At 45.7% G+C, this 18,962-nt stretch overlaps 1 protein-coding gene and 1 pseudogene across 1 annotated transcript; one reads left to right on the top strand and one right to left on the bottom strand.

The window, feature by feature from the left end:
* Nucleotides 1–6,809: 6,809 nt before the first annotated feature.
* On the top strand, nt 6,810–7,736 carry LOC138071995 (melanoma-associated antigen B1-like). Its single transcript, XM_068963353.1, has one exon. The coding sequence runs from the start codon at nt 6,810–6,812 to the stop codon at nt 7,734–7,736; it is 927 nt and encodes a 308-aa protein (XP_068819454.1).
* A 5,059-nt stretch (nt 7,737–12,795) lies between these two features.
* Nucleotides 12,796–13,740, bottom strand: LOC138071864 (ubiquitin-conjugating enzyme E2 D3 pseudogene; annotated as a pseudogene).
* Nucleotides 13,741–18,962: the final 5,222 nt, after the last annotated feature.

Below are 18,962 nucleotides of genomic sequence, written 5' to 3'. Positions count from 1 at the left end.
CCCTCTGTCCATGAGATTTTCCAGGGAAGAATTTTGAAGTGGGTTGCCATTACTTTTTTAAAATTTTTTGACATTACTTTGCCAACAAAGATCTGTCTAGTCAAGGCTATGGTTTTTCCAGTAGTCATGTATGGATGTGAGAGTTGGACTGTGAAGAAAGCTGAGCGCTGAAGAATTGATGCTTTTGAACTGTGGTGTTGGAGAAGACTCTCGAGAGTCCCTTGGATTGCAAGGAGATCCAACCAGTCCATTCTAAAGGAGATCAGCCCTGGGTGTTCTTTGGAAGGAATGATGCTAAAGCTGAAACTCCAGTTCTTTGGCCACCTCATGTGAAGAGTTGACTCATTGGAAAAGACTCTGATGCTGGGAGGGATTGGGGGCAGGAGGAGAAGGGGACGACAGAGGATGAGGTGGCTGGATGGCATCACCGACTCGATGGATGTGAGTTTGAGTGAACTCCGGGAGATGGTGATGGACAGGGGGGCCTGTCGTGATGCAATTCATGGAGTCGCAAACAGTCGGACACGACTGAGTGACTGAAATGAACTGAACTGAACTGAATGGTGTATGAGGCTGAGCATCTTTTCATATGCTTGTTTGCTATCTGTGTATCTTCCTTGGTGAGGTATCTGATCATATGTTTTGTCCACTTTTGTTAGATGTTAGTTTTCTTCTTCTCAAGAGTTCTTTGTATATTTTAGATTAGAGCCCTCATCAGATATGTCTTTTGCAAATATTTTCTCCCAGACTATGGCTCATCTTCTTGTTCTCTTGGTTTATTTTTATAAAGCAGAAGTTTAAAGGGAATGAAATCTAGCTTATCAATTATTTCTTTCATGGATCTCTATCACTTTTTTCTATGATGATATTTTATTGATTGATTGATTGGTATATGGCACATGGGGTCTCAGTTCCCCAACCAGGGTTTGAACTCACACTCTTTGCACTGGAAGCACCGTTTTTCTTTAATTTTAACTTTTTATTTTGTGTTGGGGTATAGCAAATTAACAATATTGTGACAGGTTCAGGTGAACGGTGAAGGACTCAGCCATCCATATACATGTATCCATTCGTTCCCAAACTCCTGTCTCATCAATACTGCCACATAACACATAATTAACCAAATAATTAAGAGTGATAAATAAAGGAGACAAAGAGATAATGCTCAGTTACAGTATGATCATCTGCTTGTGCAAAATTAAACACCCTCAAGTCATCAAGGCTTACGAGATTATCTGCCACTATCCCTCTCTGTAGAAAGTGAATATTTATTTAATTAAAATATTTATTTTTATTTTTATTTTTTGACAGCTCTGGGTCTTAGTTGTGACACTCGAATCTTTTTTGCCATGGGCAGGCTCTTTAGTTGTGGCATGTGAGATTTTTAGTTGTGGCAAATGAACACTTAGTTGTGGCATGTGGGATCCAGGTACCTGACCAGGGATCAAACCCAAGCAGGGAGCACAGAGTCTTAACCACTGGATTAACAAGGCAGTCCCAAAATAAAGATTTTAGAACTAACCTAAATCTGATGGCTCAGATGGTAAAGAATGCGCCTGCAATGCAGGAGACCTGGATTCGATCCCTGGGTTGGGAACATGCCCTGGAGGAGGCAACCCACTCCAGGTTTCTTGCATGGAGAACCCACATGGACAGAGGAGCCTGGCAGGCTACAGTCCATGGGGTTGTAAAGAGTTGGACATGACTGAGCGAATAAACACACACACCGTAAATCTGACTGAAGAGAAGGAATATATCAACTCTTTTTTTCTGACAGCATAACATGTATCTTGGATTCCTTGATTTGTGCTGCATTTTCCTAACCTTATATCACTTTGGGGACAGAGACCCATTTTCCCCAAGATTTGCTAGAGGGTAGCTGCTCAAATGTTGTAGGAACATGCATTTCCGAGGAAGCCTTTAATCAAGCGACAGAAGCTAATATAGGAACCTCCATGAAAGAGGACCGAGGAGACAGTCACCCCTGAATGTAAGGGTCACCCAAAGACTAAGAAGAAGAATCTCAGATCAGTAGAAAGAGCAGTCCCAGGCTGTGGTAGGTGTAGTGAGGATGATGCTGCGTAAGAGGAGTCCAGAAGGACTCGAGTTGCATCCCCACTCGGAGGCTCCAATGGACTACGATGTAACGAGGATCACCCTGACTTCCAACTTCGAATTCTGAAGGAGACTAGGACCTTGATGTAAGACAAGCAGCTTCATAAAGCAGAGAGCGGAGTTACAGGATTCGTCACGTGTTGATGTGAGGACGTGAAAGTGGACTCACAGTAGCACACACTGCATCAAAGGAGGCCCTGGAAAATCTGACACTGTGGTCCCCAGGAAGCTCAGGGCACAGATGTCAGGTTGCTTTCAGTCTGGAAAGGCTCAGCGAGGTGAGACCTCTGTCTAATACGATCAGCCTCATTTTCACAGAGGGAGGGACCTGAATCCAAGGAGAACCTCACGTAATAATGCTGAGCGTTAGAGGGGACCCCTGGAGAGGGAGCTAAACAGAATTCTGTAAATTCTTAGCCCTAAGAGACCCAGAAGAGCTACTTCTGAGTGGTTCCCTCATTCCACCTGTGTGATCTCAGGGAGGGCAGGGCCTCCTCTAGCGGAATTGGACCCCAGATCCGCAGAAAGAGGCATCTTGACCATAACCGGACTGAAAGTGAGGACCGTCGGTACTAGTGAGAGGGCCTCCCCCCAAAGAGGGAGGCTTACAGAGTGGCGCTCCTCCTGACAAGCAGAGGTGCTCAGAGCAGTGCCCTGACTCCCCCGACTAGGGACTTCAGGAAGCAAGGGCTTTGTTTGGAGGCTGGAGGACTCAAATTCATAGGTGGAGGCGTCCCGAGTTCTGATAGGTTGCACAGGGTCGACTGTGAGACAGGATCCAAGGACGGGTGAATATTGAGCTACCAGGGTTTCCGTAGGTCCTTGCCCCTGCCATCATCCCTGGGAGACCCCACGTAGGACCGTATGCCCCGCCTCTCCACTTCCGCTTCGGAAGCGAGGCACTCGGCCGCTTGCTGTGGCGTCTGTTCTGCAGAGATTGATTGTCCAGAACTCGTCTGGAGCCAAGGTGAGGACATGAATGTAGCTGAAGGGAATTTCCCAAGTTCTCCCAGTAATAAAAGTGACCCAGCCCCGTCCCACCCCTGCAATACACAGTTTCACTGGCCCTGTCCTGAATTACAGGGCCGAGGAGCCATCTTGTAGTTGCCATGTGGAGGGCCGCAGCGGGTCGGGCAGCTTTGTTTAAAGAGGGCGGCCTCTTTAGGTGAAGGGAGTAGTCTTGTTCTCAAAAGGTGAAAAGATGGGCCCGTCAGAGCTCACAGGGGTATCTCTTTCCAAAGAGGTGACTGCACAGAGGCCCCTCCTGCCGCCACTGCTGCAGGGACCTGGAGTAGCAGCCCCCAATCTTTTTGGCACCTGGGACTGGTTTCTTGGACGACAGTTTTTGCATGGGGTGGGGTGAGCTGGTGGGATGGGGCACGACGGGGTGGACAAGGAAGGGTGGGGTGGCATGGGAGTAGGGTGGGTTAGGGTGAAGGGATGGTTTTGGGATGCACATTACATTGTTACTTTATTTCTGTTTTTATTACATCTACTCCAGTTTAGATCATTAGGCATTAGATTGGGAAGGTTTGGACTCCTACCATAGGGGTCCAAATTACCATAGAGTAATTCAGGCTGAGAGAACCCGTCATTTTTGTGGTGGGGGTGGTGGCAAGCATTGGGAGTAAGGGACGTTCAGGTAGAGAAAGGCATTTATATAAAAAGGTATGGACCTAGAGAGTGTTATGTATGTTAGGTGAAATAAGTTAGAGAAAAAGAAACTATATGATTGTACTTCTATGAGAAATCTGTAAAACAGAAACAGTTGTGATGCAGAGAAAAAAAAAGAGGTGGTAATTGATGGGAGTTAGGGTTGAGAGAGTGGGGGAGGAGAGAAATAGATGAGGAAGATTAAGATGTACAAACTACCAGTTACATAATAAAATCAATAGGTGTGAAAGGTAAGTAAAGAGAAAGATAGATAAGGTAACCCCATTAGGCATAGGGAGGAGTTTTAGCCTTAGGAGGAGTCAAGCCAGGACCTTCAGTGCTAGTCAGCAGGCCTGGCATCCAAGCGGATTGCTGCACTAAGGAGCAGCCCCGCTCTCAGATCTGGGCATCCCCAAACAAGGTAGCTGGATATGGAGCCCCCAGCATCTCCTCTAGCCACTCAGGGAGGTGAGAGCTTTGCTCTGGGGCATGTAGACTCGGGTCAGCAGAGGGAAGACTCCGAAACTGGAGGCCAGAATCCTGAGTGAGGACTGAGGGCGCCCCTGACTCCAGAACTGGGGCAGGGGTGGAGGTCAAGAGTCCTGCCCTTGTGGTTAGCAGCATAGCCCCAAATCAGTTTTGGCAGGATGTGGCTCACTCTGTCACCTCTGGTCCCAGAAAGGTGAAGACCGTTTTTGCAGGGTTTTGGGCTCAGATTGACAGAGGGCAGAGTCCCAGGAAGGATGCGGAGTCGAGGGGAAGATCCATACACGGTAGAGAGAGCCACATCGGATGCCGCCTCTGCTGTCAGCCCCTGGGGTCCCAGGACAGAGCTGGCCAGTTCTGGTGCCCCTGACTTCTGCCTGTGGGGTCCAAGGGAGATGAGGGCCTTGGTTTCAGATCTGGCTGCCCAAGTCAGCAGAAAACAAGGAGTCCCAGGCCATGACAGATGTTGAGGCACCAATTCTATGTGAGGAAGGAGACAACTGACTCCCCCAGAACAGAGGAGCCCACAGAGTGCCACCTCTGCCGTCACCCTGGGAAGCCGGGTTAGAGCTCTCAGGCTGAGATACCCTCTCATTTCCTCGAAGGATGGTCTCAGGGACATTGGGGTTTCAGTGTGATGGGTGAGGCCTCATTCAACATAGGGAGGAAGCCCGGTTCCTAAAAGGAGACACAGTGGTAACACTGAGTGAACATGCGAGAACCCCACCCAGGAGGAAGTGAACCACATAGTCACATCACCCCTCTCAGACCTGGAAGACCCAGGCATGGGGACCAGATGACCCCCACTTGCTTCTGCCCAGAGTCTTGCAGGGAGGTGAGGAACCTCGTTGATGGGGGTATGGGTTCAGGTCCACCACTGGAGCATTTGCAGCTAGTACCAGGAGCCCAGAAGAGGACCTAAGAATTGAGGGGACCATCCAGCTACCCTGCGACAACAGAGGGCAGTGCAGAATCTCTTCCTGACTGTCTGCATCAGGAGTCCACACACAGCTGTAGCTAGAGATCGGGAAAATGTTGCTGCTTTTTAGTGGGTCTCAGGGAGATGGGGGCCTTAGTAGGAGGCGAGAGATCTCAAGTCGAGACAGAGATTTCCTGGTCTTGCCAGGAGTCACAGAGTCACAGTAAGGACCCAGAGAGATGACTTAGATGAGCACCTACCCAGAACAGTGGGGGCCCGCAAAGTCCCAGCCCCTGTCAGCCCTGGGGCACCCCGGGCAGAGGTCGCCAGATGTCACCCCTCACTTCCAGCCCCAGGAACTCAGGGAGATGTGGGCCTTGATCTGAGGCCAGAAGACTCAGGGTGGACTAAGAGAGGAGCATAGATCCCATCCAGGTGAGGACGGCCAGCAATGATGGAACAGTGGAGTCCCAGAGAGTCCAGCCCCTGCTGCCATCCCAGGGAGGTCAGGGACAGGGGTGACAGGAGGTGGCTCACACTTTCTTTCACCTTGGGAACCTCAGTGTGCTCAGGTCAGCAGAAGGAGAATTTCTAACATTTGCCAGGACTCACGGAGAAGATGCTGAGGACTGTGGGAAACTCCCAGAATTCCTCTCACTGTCACTCCTTGGTGCCCCCAGGCATACATGGCAGGCAGAAGTGTGCCTCACTCACAGCTAACAGGGAAGTGAGTGCCTTAGTCTAATGGGTCAGCAGAGGAAGGAATCTTAGACTCCTTGAGTAAAATCTGGGGACCCATTACAGGGCCTCAGCCTCCTGCTGCAGCTCTCCAGGCCCCAGAGACCATGGGTGGTAAGGCCAGGTAGGGCCACCCTGGCTTCCCCCATTCGATCTCAGGGAGCTGTTGGCCTTGCTGTGAGGAAAGGTCCTCAAGCCAGGAGAGAAAGGAGCCCCCAGATCCTCCCAGGAGTCAAAGTGGGGACTGCGAATTTGGACTGAAGGTAGCACACTCCCCCTTCCAGCTAATCAAATGAACGCTGGAGTCTTGCCTGATCCTCCTCATTTCTTTGTGTCATTTCTAAGGGAGCTGAGGTTCTTCACCTGAAGGGGCGGCACCAGAGGCAGGAGGGAGGGGCCCACGGCCTTGGTGTTGACAAGATGAGGACCCTGAATGGTGGAGAACCGAGTTCAGGACAGAGCAGGCCCCAGAACTGCCAGTGCCATCCACCCCTAGTGTCCATGACTCAGTTCCTTCTCATGGGTCCCAGGGAGCTTTGAGGCATCACCTTTCAAGTGGCACATGGCAGGGGTCCCGGCCCCACTAAGAGCTGATGTGACAGTTGTGTGTGTGAATGAAGGGACCCAGAGGGGGCCCCACTCCCAGGCTCTGCTGTCCCTGGAGGCAGCCACAGGCAGGCTGAGGCTGGCGCGCGCTCACTTCTTACACCGGGTTCTCAGGGGATAGGCTGACCAAGAACAAGAGGCCAGCGGTTCCTGGAGCAGGGCTCTCCAGGAAACGGGCAGAGCAGCCTTCCCTCCATGCTGAAGGAGCTCATCCACTCATCTTCCCTTCTCCAGGTGCCAGCATCACCTACTTGCCTGCCTGCTCCCCTGCCTGCTGTGCCTGCTGATAGTCATGCCTCGGGGGCAGAAGAGCAAGCGCCGTGCGCGTGAGAAACGCCGCCAGGCACGCATGGAGACCAAGGATCTCGGGGATGCTCAGGCTGCTGCCTCCCCCGCCCCTACTTCTGGGAGTGCGCCCCCGGGCCCCCCCACTGCTGATGCAGGCCAGAAGCCTCAGGGAGCTGAAGCCACTAGCTCTCCTGTTGCAGAGGCTTCACCCCCAAGATCTAAAGCACGTGGCAGGCGCCAAGTTAAGGAACATAAAAATTCTTCCCAGGCCTCAGCCTCTGCTAAGACCGCTCCTCCAGATCCTCTGACCAAGAAGGCAGTGGTGTTGATACATTTCCTGCTTGAGAAGTTTAAGATGAAAGAGCCCATTAGGAGGGTAGATATGCTGAAGCTTTTTCACAAAAGGTACAAGACACGCTTCCCCGAGATCTTCAGGAGAGCAGCTGAGTGCATGGAGCTGGCCTTTGGCCTTGAATTGAAGGAAGTCAAGCCGAATGGTTACTCCTATACCCTGGTCAGCAAGATAGGCCTTGTTAGTGATGAGGTGCTGAGCAGCAGCTGTGAGCTGCCGAAGAATGGGCTTTTGATGCCTCTGCTGAGCGTGATCTACCTGAATGGCAACCGCGCCTCTGAGGCTGATGTCTGGGAGTTCCTGAATGTTCTGGGCATCTATGATGGAAAGCAGCATGTAATCTTTGGGGATCCCCGGAAGCTCATCACGGAAGAATGGGTGCAGCAGAATTACCTGGTGTATCGTCAGATTCCCGACAGTGATCCCCTGAGCTATGAGTTCTTGTGGGGCTCAAGAGCCTACACTGAAACCAGCAAGATGAAGGTGCTGGAGTTTTTGGCCAAGATCAATAGTACCATCCCCGGTGCTTTCCCATTCCATTATGCAGAAGCTTTGAGAGAAGAGGAAAAGAGATCCTGAGGCAGATCTCTAGTTAGATCTCATGCTGCTGCCAGGGCCACTGCCCGCTCCAGGTTCCCACCCAGAGATCCGTCCAGTGCCCAGTGAGTTCTCAGGCAGCTTCTTCACTTCGTTTGACCGATACTGCCAACCTTTTAAGAAGTGAGAGGCTAAAGTAGGCCTGGAAAAGTCATAATATATATTTTCTTTGTGTTCCTGTTTTACCCCGTTACATTTCAAATGTTGTTTCGTGTTCTAGAATGTTTGTTTAGATTCAGAATCCAAGTTTACAAATGACAGTTTTGTTATTATCTGTCAGATCTAAGAGTAAGAGTTTTGGCACTGTGTAGTAGAATTCAGAAAATTCTTCATCTTTTTTGGATCCAGAACAAGATAACATAGCTTTGGAATAGGAATTTTCTTGGAAATGTGAAAGAATGTTGTTGTTTTAAAACAGATGAAAATCAAGTAAGCTGTAGTCAAGTTTTGATTTATGTTATTCACCTTCGTCTTAACATTCAGTAGTACCTTTAGCGATACACTTAGATGTTGTTAGTTTATTCAAGAATGCCAATAAAAATAAACAATAAGAAACTATATTCCTTGCTTCGTGGCTCCTTTATGCCCATCTTTACTTGAGCATCTGCTCTTCAGAAGCTTCTGTGCTGGTGAGGGTGATGCAAAGATAAAGGAGACCCTGCACCTGCCTGTAGATGTCTTGAGTATATGAGCAGTGATTCCATAAGGAAGGTGACCAAAAGCAGGGAGGATGCTGGGGAGGGAGTTGGGATGAGAACAGTGAGGTATAAGTTCTCTCAGCCTTTATTCTCTTAAACCAAAACTTTGAGGTTTGGTATTTTGGCCAAGGTCAATGGTAACATCCCCAGTGCCTTCCCACCCCATTATGAAGAGGCTCTGAGAGATGATGACGAGAGAGCCCGAGCTGCAGTCAGGGTTTGTATTCGTGCCAAGGCCAGTGTGTGCTCCAAAGTCATGTCTAGCAGTCCCTCCAGCCCCTAGTGAGGTCTGAGGCAACTGTTTCACTGTGTTCCACCAACACTCCCAACCTTTTAAGTTGTGAGAGGCTAAGGTGGGGCTGGAAAGCTAATCATAATATCCCATCTTTGCGTTCTTGTTCCTTCTTGGGAGGTCATTTTAAGTTGGCTGCGTGGTGGGCTGGATGAATCTGTGATAATGGTGAGCTGGGCCCAGACCCCTAGATGGTGGGCCTCAGGTTTGGGAGGCTGAAACTGAAATGAGAAGCTGCCCTGAACAGTTACCCTGAGATTGTGAGTCAAGCAGAGGGAATCTCCGCCTGTGGGAAAGAACAGAAGGTGTCCAGTGCTCCTGCCCCAGTGCAGGTGAACACAGTCCACAAACCAGGTGTTTGATGCGTATTATTGTCACCTTTGTGATGGGATGTTGAGACGTCACTGTGCTGGCACTCTGGGCCCTGAACGCACACTCCAAACATGACGGTATCTCGAGTGTAATCTAGTAGACCTGCTGGGCGGGGCTAGATTTTAGTGGTGGTGAAATACATGAAAATCGGGCTGTTTTGTTGGGAGGGCTTTGGGAGGCAGGGGAGTTACTGGTCCTTGACGTAAATTCTATAAGTTTCTGCGTTGCATCCTGGTAAAACGCTTGCCTCTAAATTTACTTAGGGTTACTTGTTTAGTTGCTAAGTCATGTCTGACTCATTGTGGCCCCATGGAGTAGCCTGGCAGGCTCCTCTGTCCATGGAACTTTCCAGGCAAGAATACTGGAGTGGACTGCCAATTCACAACCCAGATTGCCAGTCTTCACAACCCAGGGACTGAACTGACATCTCCTGATTGTCAGGTAGATTCTTTACCACTGAGGCACCTGGGAAGCCCTACCGTTTCTTGCTAAGCAGCAGTTTGATTGACTTAGCTTTCTTTGTTTAGAAGACCACATAGTCTCTAGTTTCTCCTGGATAAAGAAAAATTTCCATAGATGAAGGTAGAAATTCCCATAGATTGTCTTTCTGGTATGAAAATAAGTGTCATAAGACCTAAACATTGCCAGCTGCAGTGCCAGGTGCTGTACACAAGCTATATATGTTCTGATACTTCTGTAAGACAAGGCTTATCAAATTCACTTAGCAGACAAAGAACTTCTATTCTCCAAGCTGATAAAGTGACAGAACTGAGTGTAGAGCCTGGTCTGAATTGCGCTCGAGTCCATAATGTTTCACTCCTCCCAGTCTGAGGCTGACATTTTGTCAATTCATTTCTCTTCACACTGCCTGGCCACAATCCCCCTCGCTATAGGGGGATCCGAGAGCGCTCCTGTGGGGTCCGAGAGCCATTATGGAAACCGGCAAGGTGAAAGTCCTGGAGTTTTTGGCCAAGGTCAACTATACTGTCCCCACTGCATTCCTGCCCCTATTGTGAGGTGACTTGGAGAGAGGAAGTAGAGAGCACCGGAGCCAGAGCTGCAGCTGCATTTCTCCCTGGGCGGCGATGGCCCTTCTGTGGCCAGTGCCTACTCCATGGCTGCATCTGGCCACTCAATCTCACCTCTAGTGTGGTATGAATCCGTTCTTTACTTTGTGATCAGAAAAGCCTGTCAACCTGTGTTCCTGATATGCATCAATAACTTTTCGACTTACCCTTTTCTTGCAGGGGGTGAGGCAGTAATTTTCAAGTGATTTTCTTTTCAGTAGAAAGTTTATTTAGATTCAAAACATAAGCTTATGAATGACACGGCTCACACATTTATTGCTGTTTACCAGATTTAGAAATAAGAATTTTGCTTTCTGAAATACAAACTGAAAAATTTTAAATCATCTGTGTGATCCAGAGCAAGATTACATGGCATTGGAATAGGGGTATCCTTGGTAATGTAAAAAACCCCACACTAAGATAGGATAAGGAGAGAACAAAATTTTAAAGTGATTCAGTTACAGGTCTAGCTTACTGTATTCAGTCTCTCATTCCTAAATTTCAAAGATATATACCTTTTAAATTTAGAAGCATATGTAACTTGCATTTAGGATATACTTAAATTATTAAAGAAAATGTGAGTTTATGAAAATGTAAATTGATTCAGCCACTATGGAAAACAGTATGCTGGTGCTAAGTCACTTCAGTCGTGTCTGACTCTGTGCGACCCCATAGACGGCAGCCCACCAGGCTCCCGTGTCCCTGGGATTCTCCAGGCAAGAACACTGGAGTGGCTTGCCATTTCCTTCTCCAATGCATGAAAGTGAAAAGTGAAAGTGAAGTCACTCAGTCGTGTCCGACCCTCAGCGACCCCATGGACTGCAGCCTCCCAGGCTCCTCCATCCATGGGATTTTCTAGGCAAGAGTACTGGAGTGGGGTGCCATTGCCTTCTCCAGGAAAACAGTATAGATGCTCATAAAAAAAAATTGAAGATAGAACTACCATGTGATCTGGCAACTCTACTCCTGGAAATTTAGCTGAAAGAAATGAAGCCAACACCTGGAAAAGATATCTGAACCCCCCCCCCATGTTCGTTGAAACATTATTTACCATAATCAAATTATGAAAACAACATAACTGTCCATTAATGGATGAATGGATAAAGAGAATGTCACATAGACACACACAGACACACACAAACACTCATCCTCACTCAGATATTATTTAGCCAATAAAAGAAAAAAAGGAAATCTGGCCATTTGCAGTAACACTGATGCACCTTGAGGGCATTATGCTAAGTGAAATAAGTCAGACAAAGACAAATACTATATAATCTCACTTATATGTGAAAATTTTTGAAAAATGAACTCACAGAGAATAGATTGGTGGTTGCCGCAAGTGGGGGTTGGAGGATGGATTAAATGGGTATAAGTGGCCAAACGGCATAAACTTTCACAACTTTCACTTGCAAAATAAAGAAGCCCTAGGGATATTATATACAGGATGGTGACTGTAGTCAATCGTTGTTAAGTCACCAAGTGGTTTCCTACTCTCTGCAACCCTATGGATTGTAGCTTGCCAGCCTCCTCTGTCTGAGGAATTTTCCATGCAAGGATACTGGATTCAGTTGCCATGTCCTTCTCCAGGGGATCTTCCTGACCCAGGAAACAAACCCTCATCTCTGCATCAACAGGCAGATTCTTTACTGCTGAGCCACCAGAGAACCCCATAGTTAATAATACTGTATAGTATATGTGAAAGTTCCTGAGAGAATAGATTTTTTTAAAGTGAGGTATAGTTGATGTGGGCTTCCCTGGTGGCTCAGATGGCAAAGAATCTGCGTGAAAGGCAGGAGACCTGGGTTCAATCCCTGGGTCAGGAAGATCCCCTGAAGAAGGGAATGGTTACCCACTCCAGTATTCTTGCCTGGAGAATTCATGGACAAAGCAACCTGGTATGCTACAGTCTGTGTGGTCAAAAAGAGTTGGACAAGACTGAGCAACTAATACTTTCACTTCATTTTCATAGTTGATGTACAATATTTTATAAATTACAGATGAATAACAAAGTGATTCCCAGTTTTTAAAGGTTATGTTCCATTTACAGTTATTACAAATATTGGCGATATTCCCTTTGTTGTACAATATATCCTTGTTGCTTATTGTATACATATTAGTTTGCACCTCTTAATCTTCTGTCCCTGACCTTCCCCACCTGCTTGCCACTCCCCACTGCTAACCACTAGCTTGTTCTCTGTATCTGTGAGTCTGCTTCATTTCCCAGGTCTGTTTTATTTTTTAAATTCTCCGTGTCAGTGGTATCATACAGCATTTGTCTTCCTCTGTCTCACTTATTTCATTAATACCATCCAACTATTTACTGATTAATAGCATAATACCCTCCAACTCCATACATGTTGTTGAAAAATTGCAAAAGGTCATTCTTTTTAATGACTGAGTAATATTCCATTATGCACGCACACACATGCGTGTGTGTGTGTATACGTTGTATACATATAGATTACTTTTGTACCTTGACAAATGTCAGTAATGCTGCTATGAACATTGGAGTGCATGGAATTTTTGAATTAGTGGATTTTTTTTCCATTTTAAACAGTAATTTAAAGTTTACTCAAGATTTAATGCAGGTTATTCTGACTTTTACGTTAGCATCACATGGCATACTTCTGAGTACCTTCCTGAGAAATTCTGTTGTACTTATCTCTGTCTGTCTTATAGATCTATGCAACCTCTGGCACTGAGGACGCTATCATTTGGATTCGGATCGCATAGCAGGGAACAAATGGACACCAGAACTCTAGAAATCATGAAAGCAAGAGACCACAGTGATCTTAGAGTAGCGAGCCGAGTGCCGCCGTTAGTGTTCATGTCTGGGTGATAAATTCTGTTGCAAATGCACCCTTAGGTAGTGTGAACGGGTAGTCTTTATGGAAATGAATTGTCACAGAGAATACACTGCCTTGATATGGGCTGCCATTCTTTTTCGTAATTGTGATTTGCCAATGAAATGTATCATCCCCAACTGGACCTGCAGAATATTGTGCTGGATGGTCACTGGCCACATCACTAAGTTCCTTATTAATCCATTTCAGTGCCACAGTCTGTGCTTTTTGTCTGACTCCTCACTGTCTCAGTGTGTACTCAAACGTCCGGCCAAAACTCCTGATTATCTGGTGGCTGGGAAGGACTAACTCTTCATCTCACACTGGCTCTGCCAGACACAGGTGCCTTCTTAATAACCAGAGAGGTTGGACTGGGGAGGGCTCCCTGGCAGAGAGTAGATGAGGCTGGAGGGGAAGGGGAGACGAGCAGTGGAAACCCTTAGACTCAGACAAGCATCGCGTACCTGACAGAGACCATTCAAATTAGTGGGTTTTTTTTTTTTTTCAGCTATACACCCAGGAGTGGGATTGCTGGGTCATTTGGTAGTTCTGTTTTTAGATTTTGAGGGCCCTCCTAACTGTTATCCATGGTGGCTGCACCAATTGACATTCCCACCAACAGTGTACAGATCTTGTCCACATGCTCACCAGCATTTGTCACTTCTCTTCCTTTGCGATGATAGCCCTTCTGATAGGTGTAAGATAATACCTCATTGTGGGTTTAATTTGCATTCATATGATGATTAACGATGTTGAACATCTTTTCATGTGCCTCTCGGCCATTTATATGTCTTCTTTGGAAAAATGTGTATTTAAGTCTTCTGCCCATTTTTTAAATTCTTTTTTTAAACTGTCAAGTTATATAAGCCATTCATATATTTTGGATATTAACCCCTTATTGGTGATATCATTGGCAAATATTTTTTCCCATATAGTAGGTTGTCTTTTCATTTTGCTGATGGTTTCCTTGCTGTGCAAAAGTTTTTAGCTTTAGTTACATCTCATTTATTAATTTTTGCTTGTATTTTCCTAGCTTTAGGAGACAGATCCAAAAAAAATATTATTATGAATTATATCAAAAAGTGTCCCACTCATAGTGTCTTTTAAGAGTTTTATGGTTTCCACTCATATTTAGGTCTCTAATCCATTTTCAGTTTATTTTTGTATATAGTGTTAGAGAATATACTAATCTCATTCTTTGACAGCAACATGTCAAAAATAAGATTAGAGCCTAAACACAACTTGGTATTATCAGAAAACTAAATATGCTTTCACATTTGAGCCAGTAATTAGAGTTTTCAGAAATTAACCCTGAAGAGACATCCACAACCATATGAAAATCCTTACATATCCATGAACATGCTAACTGAAGGAACATAATATATATCCACAGAGTGGAGTACTATACAGTTATAAAAAATAATGAGCATGGTCTTTGTAAACTAATAAGGGATGCTTCCGTGATAGATATAGATATATAAAAGAATGTGGGAGTTTGGGGCTAATGTCAATGATACCAAGCCCAGTGCCTTCACATCCTGGTATGAAGAGGCTTTGTGAGCTGAAAGAGAACCAGAGCCAGAGCTGCAGCCAGGGCTCCTATGGTGCCAGGGCCACTGCACTTTCCAGAGCATGTCCAAAGCTCCTCCTACCCCTAGTGAAGTCTGAGCAGATACTTCACATTGCATTTAGAGAAAGCAGGCAGTCTTCCAGCTACCGGAGGGCCAAGGTTTTTCTCATGGAAACACAGCATATGAAGTATTTGTGTTCCTATACAATATGCACAAATTGGAGGTTTTTCTTTTTTCTATTTTTAAATGTTGCTCCTTTTAATTAAAGATGTGTTTAGCTTCAGAGTCTAAGTATACTAATGGCGCACCTCCCCCATGTACTGCAGATTAACAAGTTGAAAAATAAGAATTTTTGTATTACATGGCAAAAACTGAAATCCTTGAATCATTTCTTGTCATTTGGAACAAGGAAACATGATATTGGAATATGGATTTTTTGCAAAAATGGAAATTATTTCACGGTGAAGTCTGTGTAATTATCAGATGCAGAAAAAAAGAAATCTTAAGAGGTATTCACTTCTTGGTTTGTTTTATTCCTTTTAGTCTTTCTTTGTAAAACTGAAATGCATATACCTGGATTGGCTTAGCTTATTTAAGAATGTGGGAGAAGTGAAATCCCAGTAAACTTCACTTCTTGCACACTTTCACTGTAATTCTTCAAATATTATTTTAGCATCTGTTCTTTGGAGGCTTCTGAGTAGTATTGGTGATGTTAAGAAAAATAAACCGAACCATTTCCTATAGGATTCTAGAGTCGAAGAGAACAATTCATATAAAGTAGCTTGTGGACAAAGATATAGGGGCCGAATAAAAAATGAGATGTAAGGAGGTGAGGGGATTGAGGGCTTCTTCATGAGGAGTCTAGTGTAAATACACTGAGGCAAGGCACTTGGAGACTTTAGGACAATAAATGTCCATGGGAGGTAGTTTTAAGTTAGGCTACATGTTGAGCCCACCAGGGAGGCTGTGGAAACACTAAATAGAGGCCAGACCCTCAGATGGTGTGTCTCAAAGTTGAGACTTAAGCCTGGAATGGAAAACTACTCTGAACAATTGCTTTTCAATGATCAGGCTTCCCAGGCAGCTCTGTGCTAAAGAACCCGCCTGCCACTGCAGGAGACGTGGGTTCAATCCCTGGGTCAGGAAGATCCCCTGGAGGAGGAAATGGCTACCCAGTCCAGTATTTTTGCCTGGAGAGTCCCATGGACAGGGCAGTCTGTTCAGTCCATGGGGTAGAAAAGGGTCAGACACGACCGGGTGACTAAAGAGCAACATGAGTAGACGAGAGAGAAATCCCGCCTGGGGTGGGGGTGGATGTGCCCTGTGCTCCTGTCCCAGTGCCCGTGAACACAGTGCACAACCGAGATGTTTCATGCACATCATCTCCAAGGAGCTTCTGTGAAAAAAGTAATAGTAGAATGAAACCGGAAACTCAGAAGCCAGTGTGCTGACACCCTTTGCTGTGAGTGGTGGAAACAGCTCATTTTATTGAAAGGGCATTCCATTCAGCGTTTTTGCCTATGTTGATAATTCCACCAAAGTCTGTGAGGTGAGTATATTTTAGGTGATGGTGAAATTGATGAAGATAGGGGCTTATTTTATTTAGTTACTTATTTATTTGGCTATGCTTGGTCTTGTCTTTGGCACGCAGGATCCTTGATCTTCCTTGCAGCCTGAGAGTTCTTTAGTTGCAGCTTGGGGAATGTTTCAGTTGTGGCATATACGACCTTTAGCTGTCGCGTGTGAAGTATTAGTTGCGGCAAAGCTGTGCCATTTGGGACCTACTTCCCTGATCAGCGGTGGAACCCAGACCTCCTGCATTGGGAGTGCAGAGTTTTAACCCCTGGACCACTAAGGAAGTCTCTAGGAGTTGTTCAGATGAAAGAGCAGCCGGGAAGGAAGACAAAATTAGTCTTGGAATCAAATTTAGATTCTTGGAATTTCGTTCAGTTAAAATACTACCTCCACACTCAAAATATGATTTAGTAGTGGAAATGAAGGATTCTTTCTAAAGAGCATTTTGGACTGATTTGGTGTTTCATGTCCAAGAATGCCACAGATTCTCTGCCATCTCCTGGATTTAAGAACTTCATCAGGGTCGGTGGTATCCTCCAGGATGAAAAGAATCATAATCATAGGAAAAACAGATATTGTGTAAAGTCTCAGTGTGGTCCAGGCACTGTGCCAGGTGCTTTAGCGCCATGCCACTAGCCCTACCAAAGCCACTTCACCTGAGGCTCCCCGAGTTGGGGATGGACCCAAGTCGACACAACTGATAAGAGCCAGAGCTGGGAATGGACCGCTGGTCTGAATTTGTGCACAGCGTGCAGCCTTCCCCTTGTCCCGGCCTGAGGTGCTCATGAGTCAGTTAATTCACTGTCTTCTAGCACTCCAAAATGTATCTTGAGTGACAGAAAGAAGGACTCTGTGATGAAAACACTGGGATGGAACACCTAGCCAAGGCAATACAAACTCCAAAATAATAAAGAGGTGTGAATAAAGGAGAGCAGGAGACACTGCTCAGTAAGCATATGATCATCTGCAGATGCAAATTCAGACAGCCTCAAGTGATCGAGGGCTTACAAGATTATCTGGCGCTGACCTTCTATGTAGACAGTAAACATTTTCCTTGTTTTAACTAAAAATAGTTATTTCTACTTATATTTTGACTGCTCTGGGTCTTAGTTGTGACATTTGGAATCTTTGTTGCCACATGCTGGCTCTTTAGTTTTGGAATGTGAGATTTTAGTTGTGGCACGAGAACTCTTAGTTGTCGGATATGAGAGTTTTAGTTGTGGCATGTGGGATCACGTTGCCTGACTAGGGATCAAACCTAGGACCCCTGCATTGGGGGCGCAAAACCACTAGACCAACAGGGAGGTGCCGAGAGTAAATATTTTAGAACTACCCTAAATCTGGTGACTCAGATGGTAAAGAATGCGCCTGCAATACGGGAGACCTGGGTTCGATCTCTGGGTTGGGCAGAATCCCTGGTGGAGGGCATGTAACACACTTCAGAATTCTTGCCTGGAGAATCTGCATGGACAGAGGAGCCTGGCGGACTACAGTACATGGCGTCACAAACAGTGGGACATGACTGAGCGATTAAGCACACAACCTAAATGTGGCTGAAGAGCAGGAATAAATCACCTGGATCTCTGTGACATCATAACATCTGTGCTGAGTTCCTTAATTTCTACTGCATTTTCCTAATCTTACATCACTTTTGGGACTGAGACCCATTTTCTCCAAGATTTGCTAGAGGGTAACTGCTCTACTGTTTGTAGGAATATGCATTCCCCAGGAAGCCTTTAATCAAGGGACAGAAGCTGATATGGGAACCTCCATGAAGGAGGACTGAGGAGACAATCACCCCTGAATATAGCGGTCCCCCAAAGCCTAAGAAGAGGAATCTTAGATCAGTAGAAGGAGCAGTCCCAGGCTGTGGTACATGTAGTGAGGATGTTAAGCAAGAGGAATCGGAAGGACTCAAGTTGCATCCCCACTGTCTAGTCTCAGAGGCCCTGATGGACTAGGATCACATGAGGATCATCCTGACTTCCAACTTGGAATTCTCAGGAGACTAGGACATTGATGGAAGACAAGAAGCTTCATGAAGCAGAGAGTGGAGTTACAGGGTTCATCATGTGTCATCGTGAGGACCTGAAAGTGGACACTATACACTATACACACTATACACACACTACACACACACTATACACTATACACACACTATACACACACTATACACACACTATACACTATACACTACACACACTATACACACACGATACACTACACACACTATACACACACTATACACTATACACACACTATACACACACTATAGACACACTATACACTATACACACTATAGACACACTATACACTATACACACTATACACACACTATACACTATACACACTATACACACACTATACACTATACACACTATACACACTATACACACACTCTACACACTATACACACACTATACACACACTATAGACACACTATACACTATACACACTATACACACTATACACTATACACACTATACACACACTATACACTATAAACACTATACACACTATACACACACTATACACTATACACACTATACACACACTATACACTATACACACACGATACACACACTATACACACACTATACACTATACACACTATACAAACACTATACACACTATACACTATACACACTATACACACACTATACACACACTATACACTATACACACTATACAAACACTATACACACTATACACACACTACACACTATACACACATGATACACACACTATACACACACTATACACTATACACACTATACAAAGACTATACAC

Source organism: Capricornis sumatraensis, chromosome X, assembly GCF_032405125.1.
Source record: "Capricornis sumatraensis isolate serow.1 chromosome X, serow.2, whole genome shotgun sequence".
In the NCBI taxonomy this organism is placed as follows: Eukaryota; Metazoa; Chordata; class Mammalia; order Artiodactyla; family Bovidae; genus Capricornis; species Capricornis sumatraensis.
Note: the sequence above shows the minus strand (reverse complement) of the source record. Positions and strands in the feature narration are given on the sequence as shown.

What these genes read in the sequence shown, in the direction of transcription:
- LOC138071995 (XM_068963353.1), top strand. Translation starts at nt 6,810, where the DNA reads ATGCCTCGGGGGCAGAAGAGCAAGCGCCGTGCGCGTGAGAAACGCCGC.